The sequence below is a fragment of the Buteo buteo genome, chromosome 2 (genome assembly GCF_964188355.1).
Source record: "Buteo buteo chromosome 2, bButBut1.hap1.1, whole genome shotgun sequence".
Classification (NCBI taxonomy): Eukaryota; Metazoa; Chordata; class Aves; order Accipitriformes; family Accipitridae; genus Buteo; species Buteo buteo.
In genome coordinates this window covers 9,637,920-9,664,404 of record NC_134172.1, presented here as the reverse complement: position 1 = coordinate 9,664,404, position 26,485 = coordinate 9,637,920, and the positions used below count along the sequence as shown (strand labels likewise).

The 26,485-nt window shown below is 43.3% G+C and overlaps 1 protein-coding gene across 1 annotated transcript; it reads left to right on the top strand.

Moving 5' to 3' along the window:
• The first annotated feature begins 201 nt into the window (after nt 1-201).
• On the top strand, nt 202-24,718 carry CNPY1 (canopy FGF signaling regulator 1). Its single transcript, XM_075022519.1, is given in 5 exon segments — nt 202-303; nt 1,232-1,318; nt 1,321-1,383; nt 3,109-3,276; nt 24,575-24,718. Coding segments are annotated over 5 exon segments (564 nt in total).
• Nucleotides 24,719-26,485: the final 1,767 nt, after the last annotated feature.

Genomic DNA, 26,485 nt, shown 5'->3' with positions numbered 1-26,485 from the left:
GAGAGAGAGAGAGAGGGGGGAAAAAAAAAAAAAAGCCTCTAAGCTTTAATTTTAATTCTCCTGCCTTTATTTATCTGATTTGTGGCCAGATGGTGGTGAAGCAAGGCAACCCCTTTGTGCAAATGAAGCCCACATGTGAAAGTCCTTCTGTAATGTAATCATTGAGACCGGAAGGGTTCATACTGTGTCTGAAAAGAGACAATGGAGCCGGGATATATCAACATCGCCGAAATCGAGTTCATTTGCGATGCAGGCCCTTTGACTATGGTTGTCATGAAAACTTCCTACTTTGATCAGCAGAGGGTGGAGAGAAAAAGAAGAAGAAGGGGAAAAAAAAAAAAAAAAAAAAAAAAAAGAAGTCTTCTAAAGGGGCAGGGATGCGGCGCGGGTGTTTGCTGTGCACTTGGCTCCGGTTCACGCCCCTTTCCGGAAGACGCAACAGGGAGAGGAGCATCTTGCACCTTGACCTGTCTAGACGGGGCGCGAAGTTTGGGGTTTTGTTGTTTTTTTGGTGGTTTTGTTTTTTTTTTTGTCCCCGTTTCCAAGGGCGAGGGTTGCTCTTTGACCCCCACCGCCAGCGGTGGTGGCTCTCGGGGCGTAGGTAGCGGCCGGAGGTTTCCTGCCGAATTCTCGCCGCGGCCGGGAGGGAAGGGGATGGACAAAGACACGGACCAGCTGTTCGGAAATAAAGCTGAAATAGTAGAACCTGGGAGAAGCTAGGTTTTGTAAGCTATTATTTTCCGCACAAAACCCCTGGGAGGTATTAAACAGCTGCATCTGAGCTGGCGAGCAGCGGCTAAAAGACAGAGCAACAACTGAAAGCCCGGGACTTTGGCAAACTCCGCTTCAACTAGAGAAACAAGTGGCTGGAGCGCCAAGGGCTTTCGTGGCCCGAAAGCCCCGCCGCCGGCGGCCGTCTCCCTTCGCCGCCGTCTCTTCGGGCTGCCGGGAGGTTTCGCACCGGGCGGCCGGCTTCTGGAGGAGGGCGAGGGGCGCGAGGGGCGCGTTGGGTGTCAGCCGGCAGGTTCCGCAGGGCCACCTGAGCTCGAGCTGACGTTTTTAATTACGTGTGTAATGTAATGTGTCAACAGCTCTACAGAGCGAGGGGGATGCTCTTTTTCTCTTTCCGCGACCTGAGTAGGCATTATCTGTATGAAGTGGGGGGGGGGGGGTGGTGATGTAATAAGCAAAAAAAATCAGTTTTTGCCTCCGTGAGGTTCCTTTGGCAAAGTCAGAGAGCAACTTAGAGGAGTTCTTGGGACAGGAAAGGAGATGGGAGAGGTTTGCTCCTAGGCAAGAAGAGAAAAATCTATGCAGACTTTAAAAAAAAAAAAAAAAAAAATCCAGGTTTAATCTGATGCTTACAAACCTTGGAAATTTGCCGTAAGCCAACATAACAAATGAGTAACCTTTTATTTTCCAGCAAAAGCTGTGTCAGTGTGCCCACTCTTTCTCCTCATTAGGAAATTCATGCAGATCGTGCCTTGTTTTAAGATTTTTGCCATATTTTAACATACTCCGTACTGGCTACTAACAGAAACCGGCTGAGCATTTGGAGATAACACTGCGTTTTGTCAGATGCTTTATAACATTATTTAGAAATGTATTCAGATCTATTTAGGGCTTCATAAATATGAATAAAGCATTTACAAAAGGCACGTCACTTGCAGAAGTAACTCACGGATTATACCAGATGCTTTATACGTTACATATTTCCTAAACTCCAACAGTCCAAAACTACATTTTACTTGGGGATTTTTTTTCTAAGTGATTAAATATAAATCAGCATTTCCCAGAAAAAATATCTCTGTTGATTTATGTGCAGGAAATAAGGGAATTGTACTAGTGGCTAAAAATCCAGATTGCTACTAAAGTAGTTTCAGGTATTTATGGACAAATTAGGGGAGGAGAGGAGGGATGTCATCTTTTTTTTCTTAGGCCTCGTGGCGCAGGGATGGATTTTTCTCAGCTAATTCTGCTAAAAACACTGAGGTGCTCTGCCTGGCTTCGTGCCAGCACCTTCCTCAAATACATATTTTAATTTTTTTTTAATGCTTTTGGGGTCTTTTTTTTTTTTTAGCTCTAAATGGAAAGTGTGTGTGTGGGAAAAAAAAAAAAAAAAAAAGACCCCCAAAAAAGCCATGGGGTTGTGCTGGCCGTGGCCTTTCAAGCAGTTGGAGACTTGAAAGAGGCAGGCGAGAGAGCCGGCGTGCACGCTCCGAGGGCCGGAGCTCCCGGCCAGGAGCGGAGGCAGCAGCTCTGCCTCGGTCACCGGCAGCTCAGGCTTATTGCACGTCCTGGCAGATATTGGTTTGATTTTTTTTTAGCAAAGCGCAGCAAAGGGCCTTTTTTTGTGCGTGTACTGAGCACGACTTCCAGCGAGCGGGTTTTATTTCAGTATGGTTTTTTCTCTACCCACGTTAAAGGGCTTCCCCTTGTTTATGGGTCAAAGTCTGGAGATTTGGGGACAGGAATTCCCTCGTATTATGCACCCAGGCTTCCTAAAAGGTACCAAACACCAGGCTGGATGGTGCACCCCCTCGGAGCCGTGCTCCTCCGTCCTTCCCGGGGGCTCAGAGACCCATTTTGTGGCACTGAGGAGAATTCCCAGCAGCTCCCTAAATACTGGGGCGGGGGGGGCTCGGCGGTTCATTGCTGTGGACTGCTCTATCTGAAGTGAAATCAGAGCTGCATCTGCATGGTCAGGGAGCTGTATTTATTGCACATCGTGACCGCTAATATCAGAATACAAAATGGGCTTGCTTTATTTAAATTTCAAGTGCCTCCTCCCTGAGTCCATGTTGAAAGGGGGGGGGGGGGGTCGCTAACCAAGTGAAATGCCTTTTGGAGGGGTTTTCCCCCCCAACCCATGAATGTGGATTTGAAACAACAGTGAGGCTGGGCATAAAGTTTAAGTAATATTTGGTAGCATTAATTCTCGGGCAGCGCCCATTCATCCCCGCGCTGCGTAGGGCAGGGAGAGCAGAGCGAGCCGGGGGCTCCTCGCCGCAGCGTCGCAACCGCCTTGCTTCTTTCTAGCTAAAAAAAAAAAAAAAAAGAAAAAAAAAAGGCACAGTACGAGTATCCTCCTTTTTTTCATCCTTACAGTGGGAAAGTATCGTAGAAGAGTATGAAGATGAAATATTCTCACTTATCGCCCAAGAGGCAGACTATCTAGCTGACAAGCTGTGCAGTGAAAAATCAGGTACTGTGTCTGATGTAACATGTGCTCTCTCTACAGCGGTGTGGGGTTGGGTTTTTTTTTTCAAACCCAGCGTACTGCTTTGGAGGAGAAGTGGGCTGTTGTTGAATAAGCAATGACACTACATGACTTTTTAAAAAACAGCCCTTTTTTTTAAAGGCTTTTAATTCTTTTTAAATCTTTCGTGCATATTAATGCAGCATAATTTGAGCATCCCTGCTAACGCGGTGTGTTTTCCTCCTGGTGTTACATGATTTTTTGCTCCTTATGTGTCTGCGCTGTCATTTCCAAGTCAGAAATGAAACTAACCCTCTTGCAACAAAATACAGGGATTTGTTTCTCCCGTTTAATTGCTAATTGTGGCCACTAAGCTGAACTGCGAGCCATGAGAGTGCAGCTTTAGAAATGTGCCGTTCATTTTTTAGATGAACTCTTCATTGCCATCAGACAAGAGTTGTCCTTAGAGGGGCTGGCCAGCCCACTGCCCCATCACCTGCTAGGGAGGATGTATTTTATGAATGTTTTCTTTCTCTGTAAAATGTATAATTTCAAGTAAGGCCTCTTTTCAGTCCTGACGAAGTAAGAAAATGCTTGCAAAAATTAATTACAGCTTATTTAAAGTCTTCCTCCATTCCTCCATTTGTTGCCCTCATTTTCAGTGTTTTTTTTTTTTAACTTTTATATTCATTTCTGAATCTAAAAAGCACATCACTTAAGGCACTAAGTACTATGAGATTATAAATGAAGTTGGATTATCCTTCCTCAACATGCTGCCTTTAGTGATAGAATATGCATGAAAATATTGATCTCAGAATCAACGCCTGTGAGTATTGGTGTGTGTTTTGAGATTTAAAGGCTGTAAGCATTATTTGGGATGTAAGAAATAGAGCCCATAAAAAGTACTAGAAGTTGGTGAAAGCTGACTCACTAGAAGTTCATAGAAATAAGTTCATGTACTTTAAAGCATCAGTGTATTTTTAATACTTATTCAAAAAAGCATAGTGCAGAGCACTGGAGAACTCCATCTGTGACGACACAAAGTTCTGTGTGGACAAATAATTCCAAAAAATAAACTTTCCAGGACGGGTTTGATTTTTTTACAAATATTTCTTATTTGTCATATCTGCCATAACAGAGCTACTCTCTGTTGTGCCAGAAGAGCAGACACACCGAGTAGCAAATTATTTTGAAAACAACGTACTTCCTCCAAAATGGACAGCAGGATTTCTGGTAGTGGGACTTGTACAGAAAAACTTCCTGGGCATTTCAGAAACATAACCCAGAAGGGTCCATGGGATAATGTAGAAAAATCATCATCTTCCAGAGAGATTTTCTCAGAGAAGAGGAGATTGGGATAAATCCCCTCTCCTCCTTGGGTCCCCTCATAGCAGCCTCTAACCCTTTTGGAGAACAAATTGCAGTTTTGTGCATCTTCAGTAATACTACAAAAATATTTGCCAAAGGTGCATGCAAAATATTGATATCAAAGCTCGCATTGTTAAAAATATCTTCTTTTTTTTTTCCCATGGACCTGCTCAAAAGTGCTTTTTTTTCCCTTTGAAATCACATTTTGGGTTTAAAACCCACACTGTGTGCTCATCCAGCCTTCTCACATCAACAAAATAATTTTCTCGCTTCTGACAGAAGAGATTGCTGTAACCGCACGTTCGCCTCATTCACGCAAATACCACTCTGCATTTGTGCAGGGCTGCTCTTCCTAACTATAAATAGTGGTCCGCAGAGAGGAAAGAAGTTTAGTTTTCTTCCTGGCAATTAGCACAGATAAACAAGCTGCCATTTAATAAAGAGAAGTGTAAGCCCTCATCGTTGCAAATATAAGATGCTCGCAAAAGTGGCAGGAACACTACAGAGCAATCGAGCTATCCTGGCATAAAAACAACGGCAAGAAATTAATATGCCATTCCCCGTATCACCCCATTGCCCATTTAAAAAATGTCAGTATGTTAAAGAATAAATATGAAAAAAAAGGCACAGAGACTTTTTTTTAAGCTAATTTGCTCTATGTATAAAGTGGGATGAAAAGAAATTTATTAAATTTCATTAAAAATAATGAAAACATGTTTCCATGAACTCTGCAACAGGCAGGAGCTGGCAGAGGAGCACAGTAATACCTGACAGAGCAGGAAAGTGCCTGCCTGGGTTTTTCCAGGGAAAATAAATTCAGGCTCCACTGGCATTGGAAATGGCGAGTCTTCGAAATTGTGTCAGGATTCACGCCAGCCACACAGCACTAACATATAACTTACCAAAGCCTCCAACTCACAGAACATAATGAGAGTTATATTATTAAGTCTTATCTATTTTAGAATGGCAATTTTCATTAATACATTATATTAAAGCAATATTACACTCTTATCGTCTTACTGTAAATTATTGGCTCTTTTTATTCAGAGCTCCATGTGTTCACTCAGAATGGCATTTTTAACTTTTTGGTGGGGGGGAGGAGGAATTATCATACTAACTGACAGAAATAGTATAGAAAACCTCTCCACGGGCCAGTTGCAGATTTTGATGCTGTGGATTTCATCATAAAGCAGGAAAAAAAAAAAAAAAAACAACAAGTCAGTGATGTATTCATTTCATTATTATGCTTTTAATTCTGTTTTAAAGGCTGTGTATGTGAACATGCCTTATTTCTTGTGGCCCATTGCAGACTTATTAATATTGGTGTAATCAAACCCTTTTTATACTGTGCTATGGTAAAACAGTAAGGGTTGCAGTTTCCTTTCAGCCTACAAACGTGACATTAATGGAAGTCCCATATTATAGGAAGAAAAACCCTTATCCGTAAGTCATGTTTAGTACTTTTTTTTTTATTCTAATATCATATCAGACCTTTTTTTATGGCTGCTGGAGGCGGATGTTTCTTGTTTGATTAAAAAGTGGGAAACTTCAATAAAGTCTTTTAGCATGATCAAACCGTTTGATATTTACAAGCATAGATCCGTTTGCTGTCATGTATTCTTTGATCAGGCAAAAAGTCTCAGCACTAGACAGGCAGGCAAAACCTGCTGAGACACACCTTCAGATCCTCTACTATTTTTACAAGCTTAAAAAAATCTAAAAGTTAATTTTCAAGGAGATTACCCCCCTTTTTTTTTTATCCCCCTCAGACAGGAGGTGCGGTTCCCGGTTGGACCAATGGAATAATAGAGGGGTTTTTAATTGCAGAGCGCTTTAATTTTTTTTTCCGATTGCAATCATTTTTCTGGGTTTATATATATTTTTAGTTGTGATAGTTGGGGTTCAGTACCATGCCAGCAGCGTTTCATTCGGGGTTAGATGGAGTTATGCGAAGACAAGTAAGAAGCCAAAAACCAGCTAAAGCTTATGCTAATGTATAGACCACAGCCAGTTGATTTATAAGTGGAAAATAATTTAATACCGCATCTTTTATGAGTGCTGAAAGCTACTGTTTAAGTAACACCAGGACTTCTGCTATATCTTTTTTTTTTTTTCTAATGTGCTCACAGCTATAAAAATGTTCTGTTTGGCTAAAATCTTCCAGTCCCCATTTTATCTTAAAAGTGACTTAACCCCTGTATTTCTTTATTTAGCTCTTTGGAAAGTTTGACTATAATTTAGGCACCCGATGTTGAGTTATACAAAAGTGAAACAAAACGCTCTTATTCAACTGCAAAGAAATCCAGAAGTCTTTTTCTGCACAATTATCGCTCGAACTATTGTGTTTTTGCAAACTGATACTTTCTAGGAGGTTCGTTCCCAGTGAGAACTACTCTCCTGGAGAGTTTAACAAAGCTAGCAGCTACATCAATTAAAAGCAACTAAAATGTCTGTTATGGGTATGTGCAGAATATTAAACTGCCATTAAACCATTTACCATTTACCTTAATACCCTCTGCAAGATTACGGTTAATAAAGTCAATATATGGGGTACGAAGCTGTGGTTTAATGCTGCCACAGCACCCTGGAATTACATATTTTCTCACATTTTTCTCCCCATGCAACTAGGAAAAAGAACAGTATAGAGAGAGATTAGCCTTTGAGTCCCCTGCCCTGCAACAGGATCTGTGAGCACAGATTTCCCTGAACGCTACAAGGGATTGAAGGATCCATATCAGTGGGGTTTATTAAAGAACTGGGCCGTGACACTCCTTGTTTTAAAATACCACGTTTGATTAAAAAACCCACAGATTTTAGCTGCAGCTATAAGATTATACTGGGAAGACAAGGGAAAGTGAATTTAAACGCTAATGTGAGCCCCTCTGGAGAGTGAGATGGGATATTTTCTGTGTTTACTGCTGCTGTTAAATTTTTCTTAGGGTGCAATATGCTGGGGTCTGTTCTCCAAAGTCAATCCATGGCCAACCCCATCCAAGGCTGCACCAGCAAGTGCCCAAAGCCAGATGTGAAACCCACCTGGGCAGCAGCAGGCTCACTGTGAGGGCTTGGGCGGTTCCTGGCTGGGGTTTCTGGTAACTATTTCCCCATAAACTGTGGGTTTGTGATGTGAAAATCATTAGAGACCTGGGCATCGTGGGATATTTTTTCAATTAAAATGAGCGAGAGTTTTCGGGGCTCTGCAAAAATGCCACCTTGCGTGGGGATGCACGGGTCGTGTTTGTGCCTCGGAAGGGAAGAGTCAGACCCTGAATTATTTAACACATTTGAGGATGGGGGTTGAGAATAGATTGCTTTACTCTAGTTTTAAAAAATTCTTCTTGCTCTGTTTCAAAGAGTATATCTAAAAAAGCCTGACTCGCTATCATTGTGTCATGGTTATGCCTCAAACTGTGCCTTCTTCCTGATTTATTGGGCAAAAGTAGTGGAACGTGCTTTAAATTTCAGCTTAACACTTTCAGTGGTGGACGTGCTTCAAGAAGCAAACCTGTCTTTTCTAGTTTGAAAAATAGATATTTTTTATTAAAGAAATAGGTACTTTTAGCAAAGTGTTACTGTTCAGGACATAAGTAAATCGCAGCCAACTTTTCCTTCCTTAGGAGCCTGTGCAGAGGCTGCTGCTCGCACAGGGTTAGAGAAGAGATCAGCTCCTCATTTTACAGAGTAAAGTAAGATGAAAACACCATTTTTTTCCTTGTATAATCATTTCTTGCCATTGTAATATCTCCCGTATTTTCTATTTTTAACTTTCAATGTGCCCACATTCCCTAGTCTTTTTTTTTTTTTTCATTTTAAGGGGTTTTCTATTAAAGTATTTTGAAATGAATGTGCAGAGGTTTTGGTGAGAATGTGGAGTTTAAGGGGTAACTGGCTATTTGACCTTATTTCTGTGTTCAGGTTTTTATTTACCCCAAGGTACTCATCTCAGTTGTGCTGATTTTCACAAAACCAACATCTGATTGTAAAAGTTAGAGTCTGTAAAAACTGAGCCTCCTGCTCCAGCAGAAAAAGATAACCAAGATAATTTCAATAAACCTATTATTTTTTCAAATTCTTGTGTTTGTTTTAACAGATGATCAATTCATCTGTATTTCCATAACAGAAATAGTTTAGAGTTTATAGCTAAGAGCTGCTAAGTTTGTATTGCTGCTGTTGAGATGGCGATGGGAAACTTTCCAAATATTTCTCCTTTTAAAGGTGAAATAACGTAGTGGAATGTGTGTAGTTTCTTTAAAACAAGCCATTCCTTTAAAATTTCCATATCAAAGTCCTACTGATCCCAATATAAATGTTCACTCAACCTGAGAACCACTAGTGTAATAACTTTTTTAAATTAAAGCTTTCTTGCTGAAGAAATGTCAAAAAAACATCAAAATATTCCCGGCAGGGCTTATGCCTTTCATCATTGGGGGGTTTTTTTGGTCCAAAATATTTATTAATCAGTATAAAATATTCGGTCATAAATCTCACCCAGAGCTGGGACTTACTTCAGGTTGTCACTGTGTCCCCAGAAGATAAAGTGGGAGAATATCTGCTTCAGGCTCCAATACTCAATGAAAGCTCTGTTTAAACAGACTTTAACTACTTAACCATGGGTTTAAGGTAACAAGGATAGTTCATTCAAAGCAGTAAAATATTTAGAGAAAAAGTAAGGTTTGTAACCAAAAAAAGAATTCTAAAATTATATATGTCACTTTTACTGCAGATTGAGTAACTACTGAAGAATATAAAACGATGAATCATATTGTGGCAAAAAAAACCCCACACTGATTAAAAATCTGTTAATATGTGTCACATAATTTTAAAGTTTATTTGTATATTTTTACAATATTTGTATTGTTAAATATTTCAACAATAACATAGTCCATCCCTCAGTGAATATAAATTGTTGGAGCTTCACAGAACCCATTAGAGCAATACTGATTTACAACAGTTTAACATCTGGTCCCCTAAATCTGTTACACAAGTATTTGTTGCCTGGTTTAGTGTTTTTAAAAAGACACTTCAGTTTTTGCTCAGGATGGAATATTTTCTGCCCTATCCTACTGACAGACCAATTTTGCAGAATACTTTGTCAAAGTTATAATTTGAGTATCGTGGAGCAGCTATGTTATATAAAATGGAAATGCCTTCAGTATTTAAGGAAGACTTTCTTCACACTTAATCCAATTCAAAACTTTCTTTCATGTGTATGTAAACATCGATTTTTAAAGAAGCTTTCAAATATTTGAACTCTCTTTCTACTTCATTCTGCTTCCAAATGGCCAATTTATGCCGAGGTGGGGTCTTCAGTATGGATACTGAGCTCACCTCAGATGCAAAACCTACCGTCAGCTGGCTCCGTTTAAAGTCCGAGAGCAGGAAAATCTTTCTTATACATTACATATAAAACTAATACATACACATATAAATGGGATAGGTTTGGATTGCCCTCCTATTTCCATTCTGTGAAATCTGCTGATTTTTGAGTGGACAGAAAAGACAGATTTGACCCAAAGTGTGTTTAAAAAAGTTATATTACCGGGTCACATACAAGGAACACAGGTGCTGAGAATCTGTGCAGCTATTTTAAAGTCTAGTTAATTTTCACCTTATTTGTAATCATATCTTTTTTTTCCCCAAATTTAAAATTTTATTCCCTGTCTCCAGCATCCTCTTTTTATCATTCAACATGAAAAACCCATAAAAGCAACAAAGAAAATTGATTATCCAGGAGAACAGCATAGTGCAAGCACCCGACCATTATCAAAACATCAAAATAAACACACCAAGATGGCAATAGAGAGTAATTTGTGGGATTTTTTTCCTTTTTTTTATACAATTACAGGGAACTTCTGTGCTTTCTGTAACAGTGACTGGTAAATTATTTCAGGCGGGTATGTTAGAGTTTTCTTTTCTGTCTTTTTAAAATTTTAGTGCTGTCTTGTATTTTATTTGATATGGCCTCAAAATTGATCACAGTCATGATATGAAAGAGCTCCTGACTACCTGCCTGGGTTGTTTTACTGAGCCATAAGTCCTTTCGTGCCATGCTCAATGAGTGCATTCAACCACTGAGGTTAGTGTGGTTTACGCTGAGAAAACACAGCTAGGTGATAGTATTGATATACGGCCCTCAGAAGGAAAGTCTTTCTTTAAGCTATAATTTGCACATTTGCATTCTGTCTTTGAATTTCACAGTGAAAAACTACCAGAGGATTTTTGTATCTGTTCCTTTTTGCATCAATGATAAGATACGGGCCAGATTCATCCCTGTATCACCCCAGTCTTATCCTGGTGTAACTTGGGTACAACTGGAGCAATGCTGTAGTGGACCACATCTGATAGGTACTGTCAGCAGCCTGGGGTATTTATCTTTGGGGTAAATACTCAGATTGTTTTGTTGTGGCTTTATTGAAGCAGATACTGAGAAGCAAACTTAAAATTTGTGAGGCCCTTTGTGAAGCCAAACTCATCCTGGGTTCAGTAAGAAGTGCTCTGTCTGAAAAAGGATTCATGTGTTTTATCTTCTGTGAGTTAGCAGACTAGGTAAAATGATTTGATATGACATGATATGATATGACATGACATGACATGACATGACATGACATGACATGACCGGCTTGGGATCCCATCTATCCAGATATTTACATAGCTGTCCTCAGCTGGTCTCCTCAGTTCCCTCCACAAGATGAACATCTCAAAACCTATGTGGAAAATCAGAGAAATATGTCCTGACTTCAGCCCCTGCCTTTTTTCCCTTATTTATCTCACCTTACTCTGATGGAGTCAGAGACGTATCCAAAGGCATGATTGAGCCTTTTATCAATGCAACAGAAATGTAAAGGTCATTTCTAGGAAAGAAGGACCAGATCCTTGACCAAAGCAAGTAGCTTTAGTCTGTTGACTTGGGATACAGCTGTTACATTTGACCTAGGTAGACTGGGGGTCCCCAGTTCATGAGGTCTGTTAATACATTCTGTTTAAAATGGTTTATTTCATTTTCCATGCCAAATATACCAGGCAAAGAGCACTTTCCTGGTGACAGATTTTATTTCAAATGTGGCTTATGCTCAATGAGTTGAAGTCACCAACTTCATTTCGCTGAGGAACCAAAAATGGATGAAGCAAGATCCTGAATGGGCAAGATCAAAACTTTATTTACTAAGGTAAGCCCTAAACCAAGGTTGTTCACTAACTAGTCATATTTTTTATTCATATTTGTCTTTGTGGTCTGACATTTGCTCATACTGTGATAGCTTCATCAAAATACAGATTTTAGAAAATGCTTATTGCTTGTCACTGTTTCATTGACATAAAGAACAAGCATTGTAGAATTTTATGAGCAAAATATTAACTTGTATGGTGTTCCTAATGCATACCAAGTTTACTAGAAATGAGGAGAGCCAGATATGTATTAAATGAAATACTATTAATGGGTCTTACAGCGGGAGTGGTGAGGAATACCTCGTAATTATGGCATACACATCCAAGTACAGCATACTTTGTTCTGGAGGCTTAAGTAGGTAATTAGTATTGCAGTTATGGAGTCGTGAGTGATCTTAAATTATGTCGGTCTCTGAAAATTCTCCTTACTTTTAGTGCTGGGCTGGATACGGTTACTCTGAGAACAAGTCTCTGGGAGTTACCCACTGGGCAGGAGCTCCTCTGCCACCGGAGGGGTGGAGGGGGCAACAGGAGACCAGCCAGGGGAAGGGAAGGGAGCGAGGGGAAAAATGCTCCTGATACGTTACTATGGGCTCAGCGTAGATGTAAAACTAGCACCTACACCTTATATTGTCCGAGCAGGGGATTTCTGAGGCTGGATGAAAAGGAGGAAAGCTTTTGGTAAGGGAAGAGCGTGAAAGGTTAGCAAATAAATGCAAGGTGGTGTTGCTACGCTCGGCAACTTCCACGCAGCTGTGTCAATGCCGGAGCAGCGCTGCAGCAGCGTATATCGCTGTAAGAGCGTTGATTAACAGCAGAACTGTGCTTAATGCAATATAGGTTAATACAGAGTCTTTCTTTAGGAGTGCCTCAACAAGGCTGCGTGCGAAAGAGTAAGAGAAAGAGAGAGACCAATTCACAAAGCTCATTTAAACTGAGCGAGAAGCTTTGGAAAACAAGGGTGTCTTCATGCCTTTAACCATATTTACAGACCTGGCTGGTTTAATGGCATTCAGCAATAAATTCCATCGCCTTCGGGAGCAATTGATAAAGGTTCTGGTAACCGCCTGCTCCAATCTACTTTGGGGAATGTTAATAAACCGGTACCCAAGGACTCCTAGGTGTGTGCCGTGGAATAGAGGGAGCTAAATGTCAGCTAATTAAGCAGAGCTGAGACCAAGAAAGATCTTGTGAGTTAAAAGTTAAATATTAATATCAGTTTCAAACTTTATGAAAAGCTGGCTTAGTGGCAGGGTAGCAGAAGGGATATATATCCAGCATGTTCGTGACATTTTCTATTTCTAGTTAACCTTGCAGCTGCATTCAAAACTAGCTGAAGTTTTCTTAAAGCAAATTCTGGAAGAGCAGCCAACAAGGAATTATAACAACCCTTGAGGTGACACAGACATTAATGAAGGAAGAAAGAAAAAGATTTCGATATGGCAATGTTTCTCAAATGGTAAAAAAAAAAAAAAAAAATCCCTGTCATATTAAATGTGACATGAACAAAAGGTGAGAGTTCAGAAAGCCTTGGTGCTCGGCAGGGCTGTATTTATCTGACTGCGCGTGTTGATCGGTTCTGCTAATTCCTGCAATCAGGGCTGAGCTCCAGCCGGCATCAGCATCGCAGAAGCACAGAAGCAGCACCAGGTTGCCGCTGCTCAGACCTGTGCCAAGGGCCAAATACACCAAAAATAAGATCTGCACCAGCCATTTGCTGTTGAGCAGGACCAAGGGTCAGGTTGTAATTTTCAGCGTGACACTGGTGCTTGTAAAGAGTGGGAAAATGAAGGTTAAGCACTGTGCAAAGTGTGACACACGGTGAACAGGGTACCTTGAGCTGATCTCTTTTGTCTTTGAATTTCATTACTGTTGTTGTGCATTATGAGCTCTGTTAGGGGGGTGGCTCTCAGCCCTGGTCAGGATTGGGATCCCATGTGCTTGGCCTTGTATGAGCAGCAGAGCTAATTCACCTGGAGCTCTTACACTTGTCACCACACACCAGATGATACAGGAGTATTGCTTCTACATTTTCACAGGTTGAGAATGGGCACCGATTAAACAACCTGCCCACCTTTGGCCTTGCTGTGGCCAGGTCTTAACCACGCAGCCATCTTTTCAGGCCTCCATGAGGATGATAAACTATTAGAAGGTATTATTTGGGGATACAAAAGAGTGATTGAATGCCTGTTTGCTTGTACCAAGAGAGATGGAGGCTTGTCTCAACTTCTCTCACTGTGTAAGCTATATCCTGGCGACTAATGAATATTTCTCCATTGCATTTAGTTGTGTTAGGCATTTTCTGCCATGCTCAACTGCATTGGCCAGCAGCAGGACAGCATGGTTGTGCCCCCAGCCTGCTGCACGCTGCTCTGGCTGTTGTGGCACATGAAGTGAACCACAAAATATACCTCTTTCATCCAGCGAGACACTCCTGGCTCTTCTGGAAGAAGAAGAACCAGTCTCCTTCCTACACTGAAATTTATGACTGATGGAGCACCCTGTATGAGCTTCTAGGTGCCCTCTGCCTACATGGCTAAAGGCAGGGGGGAGCTGGAGCTGTGCCTCCTATGAGGCTTTGGTTATCAATATACCCGCCATGTGTTCTTCCCTTCTAATTCCCCCATTACCACTGAATTTCAGAATATAAAACTGAGCTGTCTAGGTTGGGTAGATCTTACAGTTTCAAATACCTTCCTTCCTTCCAGTCGCCTGGGCTTAATTCCAGTATGGGCAGTGTTGCCAGCCCTCAGCACCCAGCCTGTGACTCTGCCTTTCCTAAAGAAGCTTCCCATGCAGAATTAAACCCTAACACTCAGCTTGTGCTTTAATACTAACCTGCCTGGAAGAGGCTTTGACTTAAGCCACAGTGTCTCCCGGAGCCCTCCTGGCCGTGCCTTACACCCACGCGGGACCGTAGGAACTCGTGGTCACCTGAGGATGGTGCAGCCTGGGAGGAGAGCGATGATGCCTGAATCCCAGGGAGTGGGAATATGTGAGGTTGGTTTTCTCGGGGTAATTCTCCTTTGAGTTTCAAAGGCTTCACTTTGCATGACCAGGTAAGACCATAAAAAGAATTTCAAGATATTTGGTGTTTTCTGAGCCTGAGTCATCTTTCATACAGTCTTTGTGCTTTTCATCAGAGCAACCTGAACAAGCCAAAGCACTTTACCAGGGTGAATAAGCACCTTTACCCACAACTTAGAATAACAAGGAGTAGAGACAAAATTTGGCAGAAACGGGACTAGAAATCACACATCCTCATTCCTTGTCCAACACCTGGTTTGCTGCACCACATTACTTAACATAGGTACTGGGCTGCAGACATACGTTGATTTTATTATTAGCTATTAGACATACATTGATTTTATTATTAGCTATTATAAAGAACTTTATATTTCCATTGTGTGGGCTATCAGGAAACTTTGCATTGAAAGGTTGTGGCGTGCTGCACCAAAAATCAGGACTGACTTTCTCCTTTTCAAAGGCCTCGATTACACTGGTCCAGGTGAGAGGAGGACTGCAGCACACCAGATGGTCACAGTTTACCTGGATTACTGGCCTTCATTCCCACCAGACACAGTTTTCCCAGTTGTGCTCGCTTTCCAGGGTGGCTAGCGGTATCTCTTCTCTTATGGGCTTTTTCATAGAATGAATGTCAGGGCTCTAGTAGCTGCTTGAAACTAGGCTGAGAAATAACCTGGTGGTGCTGAGCACAGCCAGGACATTTTGGGACAGCACACTGAAGGATGACAGCTGAGCTCTTTCTGGGCTGAGCCACCCTTGTGCTGGGGTCACTCGGGAGCAGTGGGAAGAGTTGGGAAAGACGTAAACTCAGCGGTGGGGGGGTGTTGCCATTGCGAGGCTTTCTCATATGATAGCATAGCATGGTGCACAGGATAGATCCAGATTTCGGATTGCCTCATCTCTGCAAAATGAGTGACTCTCCTGTTTTCCCCATATTTTTGCTTCTCCTGTACAGTCAGTCCTTGAACTCTCAGGAAACCCACCTGTCTGCTGTCTTCCAGATTCAAAAGAGGGACAGACATGAAGATCTATCTGCTTGCAGCCCTTTCCCACCCAGAACCTGTAAGGAATGAGAAAGTTGCATCTTCTCTCCATGGAGAAGTATTTTTAGGTTAAGATTCTCCTTAAGGGGGATCTTGTCAGTCTGTTTCTTTCTGCCCAGAGCTACTGCACTGTGGAGGGGTTTTAAAGTACTGGGGAAGAGGCTTGGAGTATCACATGTGGAATAAGAGGGAGCTGCTCCCTCCTTAGTGGGAGCCAGAGGCTGGGACACCAGGAGGCACACGCTGTAGGCACGAGCAGTCACTCACCTCTCGCTGACTTTGCAAAGTCTCCGTGGTGGGAGATGTTCCCCAGCCTCTAGGAACAAGCACGTGTTTTGTGGCTTAACTTCAAGTGTGTTTCTGCTCCGGGCAGAGATGCAGACCTGGCAGCTGCAGCACAGTCAGGGTGGTCATGGCCACTGCCACGTGTTCTTGTGCATCCTCTGTGTTTCGCCGCAGCTCCTCCATCAAGCGCAGTGCTCCTGTGGAGCACCTTGGGGCTGGCCACTGTTTGACCCAAAGTTCCCAGAGGGGAACTCAGGATTTGCTCCAGAATTTTGCATTTGAGAGATTCCTGGCTTACCTTCTCTGATGGGTGTGCAGGGCTCAGTCTGTTGCTCTGTTTTATATTTAGAGACTGTGTCTTCTTTAGTCACTGTGGACTTCCCCCTTGCTTTTCATCTTTTTTCCTTTTTCCCCTCCATCCTTCAGTCCTATCTGCTTATTTTATCCACCTGTTGTCTTTCTTCAAATAGTAAGGGAAGAGCTTGTGTTTTGTATTACATGTTGGTACAAAACTTAACATCATGGGCTGTCTAATTCAGGGGCTTCCTGAAATATCACCAGCTCTGGCTGTTTCTCTTCAGGGAGGGTCCTCCATCTCTCCTGAAAAGCCTATAAACAACCCTGGATACGTCTAAGAAAGCCCTGCCCTCATGAAACTGAATGAACAGCTCTTTGATTCATTTGAAGATGATGATAAAAAGACAAAACACAAGTAGCTGAGATCAGCCATCTGATCTTTCACCTTTGTGTCCAGATGAAAACACAGATTCTTAACCTTTGAGCCCTTCAAATGATTTCCTGATGAGCTTCAGCAATGGCAACAAGACTTAAGCTGCCACAGTTCAAGGAAAGTCAGCTTGAAAGCCTCTTTTATACTTCACAGCTTTGGGATTTAGTTCTATATGACAACTGGTTTTAATAAAATATTCGTTTACCTTGACAGGAAGCTGGGTTTTCATGACTGTATTCAGGAAGACAGGTAGGTTACACTGCCTTAGCAGGGTTCTCAGCAATAACTTGGTGTCTGCATGGACAGTAGTGCTACCTGCCCCATAGAGGTCAAGATCTTGTCTTGACTGTGCAAGAAATTAGGAAGAATGACTTCTAAGCACATGAAACACACCGGGCAAATTTTTTTCCAGACACTTCCAGTTGTCAAAAGCTGTAATTGAGGAGTGATTGTATGATCTCATGGCAGACCTGTCCTGCTGGTGGTTTATTTACTGGTTGACTTAAGGAAGAAAAGCATCTAGCTAAAGTTTGGTGGTACCTGGGATATAACTTGTGTGTAGCTAGAGCACTGCATGTAGCAATGTGCTCTGGAGCCACTCAAGTTACTCTGAGATGCTCTTCAAATCCTCACGATGAGTTACCACTTACAGCAATGCTTTCAGGCTTTTTAGGCTCTGTGTAAGCCACAGGTTTGTATGGAAGGTCCTGTTTGGATAATGTTTATGGGAACATCTCCAGAAGGTATCCAGAACATTTTTCAAGTAGTGTATACTCTCTTCCAGTTCCACAGACACTGCAGGGAAATGTGGCATGTGTTGTGACATTGATATCACTGTCCTAAATGCTGCAAGTGCCTGATTCTCTTCTTGCTGAGACTTGTTTTATACCAGGAAAATTTCAGAGATTTGACTGAACTTGCTCTTGATGCTCCCAAAGGAGAAGTAAACCCAACATCTTGACATGGTTACAAGAAAGGGTTTTTCTCATTGACTGACTGAAGGCAGTTCTAAGAGATGCTTCAGACAGAAAGTAGGAGATATCTTAGACTTTTTGAGAATGGATGATTCCTGGAAAAGCTAGCTTATATAGAAAGATATAAAGAGCTGAGTTCTGTGTATAAAACTTTATTACCAAATCAAGGCAACTCATCTAATATTTGGAGCTTTTCTTATTCAGGTTAAGAAGAAATCAGCAGAATTTTTTAACTGACACTTCACGGACATTGTCCATATTAACACGAACATCTTTCTTTTTATCTGCAAGTGCCCAGATCTAGGAACAGTATTCTCAGCACCAGGTCCCATTTATAGCAGCTCTTGTTCAGGACTACATCTTGGATGATGAATGAATTATACCTGGGATACACAGGTTAAGTTTTCTGGGGTTTAGCATGTTTTCCCACTTCTTTCTCCTACAGAGGGGCAAGATCTGAAAAAAAAAACCCTTACTTTTGTGAGGGAAAACACAAAGTCCCTCCAGCTCTGCTCCAGGATGGGAGGGCTCCAAGCTTCCTGAGAGACACGATCTTTCTAGATGGAAGTCCTTCCTTGAGACCTCACAGAAAACAATAAGAATGGGATTTCTCAACTTTACTTCTGCTTTTTCTGCATCTGAGACCTGGCGTCACAAACTCCATCTCAACATCCAGCTCTTCTGCTTCTTTTGTAGCAAACCCAAGATCATTCAGATCAGAAGCAGCTTGGCCACAGAGACATTTCTAGCTTCAGAAAACATGGGTCCTTCCACACAGAAAAGCTGTGGGTCCTGAGGATGGAATGGTGTCAGACAGAGGTGTCTGCCAATGGAAGCACCAAGCTTCTGCATCCTCTTTCCTAGAGCCTAGACTGTGACTGATGTTGATGGACGTATGTTAAATAGCTATACCACTATTCAGCACTAATATTTAGGTAGAGCTAATTTTTATCTACCCATTCCTTATTACTTTCTCAGGGTTTGAATACAATAGTACCAGAAACTGATATCAACTTTTTAAGGAAGCGTGTCTCGTGTTCTGTATAGAAGTAGACTACTTATGAGTGCATAAACGGCTATCAGATCTGTGAGATCCCATCTTACTGGTTGATACCATCTTATTTGATATTCTGACAGGAAAAATAACTTTATATTCATACCACAAATTTTTAGATAAGACAATTTCTTACTTGCATTTAATCTCATCTGCTTCCAACTATTTCATCTTGCACTTGTCCTGCTGTCAGGAGGACGTGTATTTTGGAGTACTTAATACAAATCCTCCAGACAAATGCTTTCGTGACCATCCATGGCAATAATTTGTTTGCGTGTGTGCATTTGGGGAAGGTTGTCAGCCTCACCTTTAACCTGAAGAACCCAGTTTCAGTCCAGCTGCTGCTCTTTGACTCTGCCTGGATGAGTTTCCTCTGGCCCAGTTTCCTCACTCCTGGGGATGAACAGGCACAGCCCCTTATTTCAAACAAGTTACCAGCTTCTTTGGATAGATATGCCACCAGAAATAACAACTTTTACTGGTCAAAACTTGAATAAACTGAAGGAGGGCGGGATAGGACTGACTGGCAAAAACCCACCTCCCCCTGTGCAGCTGATGGTGCACGGAGTGGCTTGGATTTGTGGTCATTCAGTCCAAGTCTTCCAGAGTTTGTGGCACAGATGAGCCCATGTGGGAAAGGAGAGAGTGAGAAGGTCTGTGGCCTAGCAAACCTGGAGTCCCAGCCACGCTTCTGAGCAGCGTTGCCCATGTGTCATGGCAAGAGGATGCGATGCTCACTCTGGCAAAGCAATTTTGCAGTAGCCGTTTCACTGACAGGTTTCAGACTTGCTTCTTTTGGAGGCAGTTACCTCTAAGAAATCTCCTCCAAGTCATGATCAGAAGGACAATTTTGAAGTTATTGAAGTGTAATCCTTGAAGCAAATTAATGTTCTTCACCATGTGAAGGCTTCTGAATTAAGGCAAAGAACAGAGGAAAAACTAAGGCAGAGCTAGGGCACAGTCTTACACTACCTAGCCTGTTCAGTAACATGTACTCCAAGGTTCATGGATGTCTAAAGGTTTCAAACTTGGTCCCTGCCTTTTCTAGAAAGGAAGACTTTGTGCTGTTGTCCCCTCTGAGTCAGTTGTGTCCTGCTGAGTGCTTGTGTCTTTCCAGGGAAGGCTCTGAAACCCCAGGGAGAAGCAAAGAGGGAAAGTCCAGGGAGGAGCCAGGCTGTAGAAGAGAAGTGAAGGGCTGGGGCAGAGTCAAGAAGGCTGAATAAAACCTAAGGAGTGAGGACATATGAGAAGAATAAAGAAAAGAGAGAGAAAAGACCTAGTGTGGATCAGGGGTTAGAGTAGGGCTGCACGAGGCACTGGGAACTGGAGTGGGGAAACCCAAACCAGTTGAGCACATGACAGAGAGGAGTTGTAGGTGTACCAGGGAAAATTAAGTACTGTTGGGGTATCTTTGTCAAGAACGACTTTTAAATTATTTTTTCATAAAAACAGGCACTAGCAAAATTGTTAAAAACAAGAAAGTGTTGACTGTCCCTCCCCCAAACAGCCGTGACAGTAGTGCAGGTGGCAGTGTAGCATCTGCTGAGGGATGCAGGAAACACTGGGCTGCATTTCTTTTCCCCTAAAATGTGAGAAAAGTTATTTCCAAAATTGAAAAGAAACCAAGATTCGCAAAGGAAATTAAATAGAAGGTAAGTATAAACCAACTTACAGGGAGAGAAGAGGAAAAACTCAGGTTATTGGAAAAGAACAGGCCAAAATGCAAACTCAGACAGTGATACCGGGTGTCTGTTACACAATGGTCCCATGATGGAGCTGGTGGTGAATGTCCAGACCTGCCTTGGGAGCATTTCATGCTCCATTGACCTGCTGCAAGATGCAGACCTCGCTTCAAAGGTGTCATTCTCCAAAATGGAGAAACCTCTGCAGAGACTCCAGCTGGCCCGGCTGGGGAAATGGGTGAAGATTTGGGGACCCTAATTCTGGCCCCTTCCCTCTGTAGCAGCAAGCCGAGCACACAGGCGTATGTAGATCCTTCTTGCTGCCCATGCGCCAGCCATCCCTGTTCTGTTTTACATATTGGAAATACATTTAGGAGGCATCCCAGGCGTGCTCTGGAAAAGGACGGCTTTTATGCTGACCCATTTTCCCAGTGCGCCTACCAAGAGCCCCATGTGCCACGCAGCGGTCCCTGGTATTGGGCATCCCCAGCACAGCAGCCTGCATGATGGGAGGATCTTTAGTGCCAAGGATTAGGGGTCCCTCCTTTCTTAAGGCTTGCACCAATGTTTCTGAGGAAATAAGGATGCCCTGAATCCTGCCAGGAGTGGGACAACTCGAGTGGGTGGGCTGGGGTGGGAGGTGGGAGGATAGCCAGCTTTGGAGGGAGCCAGGAGCCTCGTGGGGATGCAGGTGACAACTCGCTTCTCCCTTGGGGGGCCTGCCCGGAGGTTCACGTGCTGCCCGCCCTCCACCTGCAAGGCTGGGGGAGAGGAAGGCCTTCATCTTCCTCTTCACTCGAAGACCGACATGTTAAATCGATGGCACCGTCTGAAGCACAGCAAAGTTTCCTAGGGGTGCTCAAAATCCATCACAGCCCCCGCCTGGCGTGCCGGGTCCCCTCCTTTGGCAGGGGAGGCAGGGCTGGAGCCTCGCCTCTCGGTGACACCCGGCACAGCAGTTTTCGGGAGTATTTTGATGTGATGGCTGCAAGAAACCCACTGTCAGTCACACGCGGCGTGCGTGCACTGCAGGTCTAGAGGTCTTGTACTTATTCATTCTTGCCACAGCTCCAAGTCTTCATTTTCTTGCCCCAGGAAATACACTTAATTATTTATTTTTATTGGACCCAGGCTTGTAATACTTGGGTGCACACTACAAAGCCGCATGCGAAGAACTATTGCTGGCTGCTGTCACCCATCAGCCCCCTGCTTACCCCAGGCCCCTGACAAGATAACTAGCCCCATCGACTGCGCATTAAGATACACATTAAGAAAAAAGAAAAGTCAAGTCCTCCGTGCTTGTAGCCCTGTTGAAAGCAATGGAGCTGATGTGTCTGGAAAAGATAACCTGCAGTGAGCCAGTTCCTCCTCTGGTGCACCCTAAAAATGGCTTCAGCAGGGACATCCCCTAGGATTTGGCTGGGGCAAGAGGACAAAGTTGGCTTTGCTGTGGGTTCTGCCATCCCCAGCAGCCACATTGACACCCAGCGAGGTCCTGCCCAGGCTCCTGGGCAGCCACGGTGCCACCTCCATCAGCTGGTGGCCATCACGGTGTCATCCTCCTGGTGCTGGGGGTAGGAGGTGCTACTGGGCACCAGGACAGCAAAAAAAGTTAATTAAAGCAGGTGGGTTTGGAATTTAATTAATGCTGTTTGCCCGTTTGCTGTAGGATTTCAGCCTGGCAAGCCTGCAATTGCAGTGGTGTCACCTGCTTTTGTCCGGGCAGCAGCTCTGCGGGCACGCTGGTGGCTCTGCCCTGGGCTCAGTGCTCCGGTTTGTGTCCGCCTTTACAGATATCCACAAAAATGTCCCCTCCACTGACCTTGGGATGCCTGAGAGTTTGTCAGACGGCCTCTCTCATGGCGTGCTCCTGGTGGGATCCCCACGAAGCCAGGTCTTGTCTGGAGCGGGTCAGAGCTGCACTCCAGCAGTTTGGGGCTGGACGAGCAGGACGGGAAGCACCAGGGAAGGCCAGTGTCTGGGTCACTCCTAGGTACTATGGGGAGCCAGGATTCAAGCCGTGATTTGGAGTCAGACGAGAAACCCAGGTTACCCCGGGTGTTCAGCAGACCACACGTTAGGGTGGGTGACCCTCACCTTGGAGCTGCTCTCTGTTGGCTCACCTTGGAAGAGGGATGGGATTACATCTCTTTGGGAAAAGCCCTCAGTTCTGGCAGGGAATCGCTCCCACAAACATTGAAATACTCACGCAAAAACCTTGCATCAAGGATAATTACCGCAAGGACTCTCCACACAGCATGGCCAGGACTGGACCGCCTTCCAGCCACTGGAGACACAACCACCGAATGTGTTCTTCAGCTCCCTGTGTGCTGGGCTGGGACTGCCAAGTGGTGGGAACACCCAGTGGGTTCACCAGCATCCTTCTCCCAGCTGACCCCTCCGGTATTCCCCCATCCAAAGCAGACCCCAACCCACGGCGTAGCCGCTCTGCCCATGCCACGCTCGTAGCTGGGGTCCCTCCAAGCAGCCCCCCGTGCTCGCCTTCCCCCCCACCTAACTAACCAGAGCTCTGCGCTGCAGGCGATCACAGGAGGAACCTCAAGAGACGTCTACTTTTTATCCTAGCTTTGGCAGTGATATTTTTCTTACTCTTAAAGAATAAGAGAAGCTGCTCCTTTCTTCCAGCCCTTGCGCAGTTCCTTGCCAGGGGATGTGTGTTTTGCAGCTCTCTGCTCAGCTAGCAGCGCTGGCAATCAGTCGTGCTGGACCATAGCAAGGTTTTGCTCCTCCACGAAGAGGAGCTGGGATTTGAGCAGCAGGACTTATTAATCCTTTTCAGAGGATCTAAAAAGCAGTGTGGGTGGCACTGGGATTATGGCATGGGTCTGGGAGTCCGGAAAGCTCTTTGCGCTGCCTGGCTCTGCCACCAACTTCTGACATGACCTCAGGCATATCACTTTGCTGCTGCCTACCTTGATCTCCCCATCTGGCAAGTGGAGATAATACTGCCCTGCCTCGTATGGCTATTGGGAAGATAAGTTCGTCATCATTTTTTGAGGCACTGAGATGCTACGGGAGATGGGATAATGAGACAGACAGAAAGATAGCTAGATAAATCAATCTCTTCTCATTCAAGTGAAAACAGGCACTGCAGGTGCAGTGTTTGAGATTAATCATCAGAAAAATTAGTTCCCTCAGTATCTTTTCAGGAGGAAGAAACAGCCGTAGGGCCCAGTCCTGAAGAGAGTTATGCACATGAGTAACCTTAACTTGAATTCAAAGGGAATGCACAAGGAAAACTACCCACATGAGCAAGTGCGCACTCCAGTTGCAACTTCCAAAAATGCCTAAATAAATGATGTGTCCCAACTGACACATGTCCCTAAGTCACCAGGATGCTTTTAAATATTTCCCTCAGACATTAATTTTTGGCCTTTATTAGCCAGCTGCTTTATTAACAGCTGACTTTCTGAGAAGCAGTGAGTTCCAGCTTTCTTTGCAAATAAAATGAAACAAAAATAAACACAAATATGTTGCTGGTGGACCTTACATATAATGTGATTTTATATATACTATAATTGTACTATTAATTCAGACTAAACTGTTACACTTTCAACATCATATATTATATGTTTGCCCTATGTGAAACCTTGTCAAATATATTTAACTTCTTTTTTTTTTCTGTCTGTCATATTAGAAAAGGGAAACTTTAAAGGCAGCTAAGTGTTATTTGAACTTCTCTACCACTATGTCCTGTAGGAATCACTTTTTTTTCCTCCAGACCAGAGCATGGAGCCCTTTAATATGCCAGACTGGAGTCAGAAATTGAATAGGGTTATATATTCAGTTGCCATAGTTGCCATATGGTGCCAACATTGAATGAAATAAAATAAAAGTCCAGAAGGACTGGAAGTCAATATTGGGGCAGCCCGCACGACGCTGACTCTGGGACAAAACCCCCAGCCCCAGCAGAGGATGGCAAAAAGACCCAACCCCGAACGGCTGAAAATCTGCTGCGAAGGCAGGGGAAAAGTCTCACCGAAGGGGAAGCCAAAGCAGCGCCGTGTTGGGATGCATCTGCGCCCAGGAGACGCGGGAGAGCCAACCGAGGCGGTACGGGCAGCGGAGAGAGAAAAACTCATCCGAGCGTGAAGTGGCGAACAGTCCGAACAATTGTCACAACAAGAAGAAACGCATCTCAGCCCGGCTCAACCTCGCCTATCCCGGATGAACAATTAACCGGCCAGAGTCCGCTGGCATGAAAGGCGGCTCAAAGGAAACCGGGGGCGAAGGCTCTACGGAGGAAAAAAGAGCGAGGGACTAAAACCAAGTGGATGTAAACAAATATGACAGGACTGTAAGGCATCCGATGTGGGCTTAGGGATGGGGAAGATATTATAAACCTGCTGGGTTTCAGTGCATGTTGTGAAAAAGGTGGCTGGGAATGTGGTATTTTACAGATGCGAGAACAAAAGGGTTTAGGTGGTAATGGTAGGTGATGGAGGAAAAAAGGCGGGAGGGGGAGAGAAAAAAAAGAAAAAAGAAAAGAAAAGAGAGAAAAAAAGAGAAAAAAGGAGAAAAAAGAAGAGGAAAAAAGTAGCCCCCCAATTCTATTTAAAATTTCTTATAGTTCAGCATTCACAAAGAGTTAGAAGATGCTCGCTAGGCTGAGCAAAATTCAGAGCATCCTCATATCAATATTTCTTCCACTTTTAGTTAACAGAGCCCTCCCATTCTAATTAAAATAGCTTCATGAGGACTGAGAGTTGATTCCAGAAACTCAAGCTATCAACATTTGCAGGTTTATATATAGAGAAAAAAAAAAAATTAAGCTACCAGGAAACCAGCACCCAGGAGTGCCAATATTATCAGGAAAATTAGAAGGGTTTGAAATCGCTCCCAAGTGTCTTGAGGAACTTTGAGCCGCATCCGCCGCCTGCAGAAAGCAGGTCTAAGGGAGTAAAAGGCTGCAGAGGTTTACGCCCATGCAGGATCTGTCCCTGGTTTCAGCTATATTCAAGTGAAATATAAAAAATGTGCCAAAACTTTGGCTGTGGATCGATTGTGACCTTGTAGCTGTGTTTGCTGGAAAACGATTTAAAAAATCAAGTGCTGAAGCTAACAAAAGGAGCAGCATCCCCTGGTCCTTCTGGAAGCAGATTTAATGCCAGAAACAAGGCAAGGGGCAGCAAAAAGCCCACCTGGATGTAAACCCATAGGCAGGTATTTTTATATATCAATGGGGGAGAAATCTCCTGGATCTAAAAGGTTGGTACGCGCCGTGCATACTGTATTTAACAAAAGTCTGTGGAGGAGGAGGAATACTGTACAGCCACCAGCGTGAGGGGAAGCAGGGGGACTCCTGCAAGAAACCATAATTAAGCTGCAAGAGACTCCTGCTCCTCTCAAAATGAAGAACGGAGAGAACAAGAAGCGGCCAATGTGGCTTCATAAGGGACTGTGCAAAGATCTGAGGCTTTAATTTTTTTTAATTAAAAAAAAAAGAAAAAAAAAGCTGTAGTCAAAATTAGAAAGCAAGAGGGGGCAGGGAAAGGAATCAAACAAGCATACTCAAATTCAGTTAGGGATTATAGGGGAAATAATAAGGATAAGGGGAAAAAAAGCATTTAAAGCTAACCAAAGAACTTAAAAAGGGCTTTAAAACCTATATCAAAGGGAAAAGACATTCTGGAGAGACAGTAGGCCCATTAATTAATTAGAAGGGGATTAAATTAAGGGTGAATCAAAAATGGCTGGACAGATGAACTTTTTAAAAAAAAATTATCTAGCCTTAGTAAGAATAAAAGAAGTTGAGGTGATTTTTGTAGGAAGGTCAGAAAACTTAGTAGAATAAATAAGCAAGCAAATGTAACAACAGTGGAAAAATGTACAGCAAATTATCTGTTCAATTTTTTCCTGCTTTTTGGTCACAAGCTGTCTCAGAGGGTATTATAGATTTCTGAGATGTCTGTTATTAAATATTCTTGCACAGTGTTTT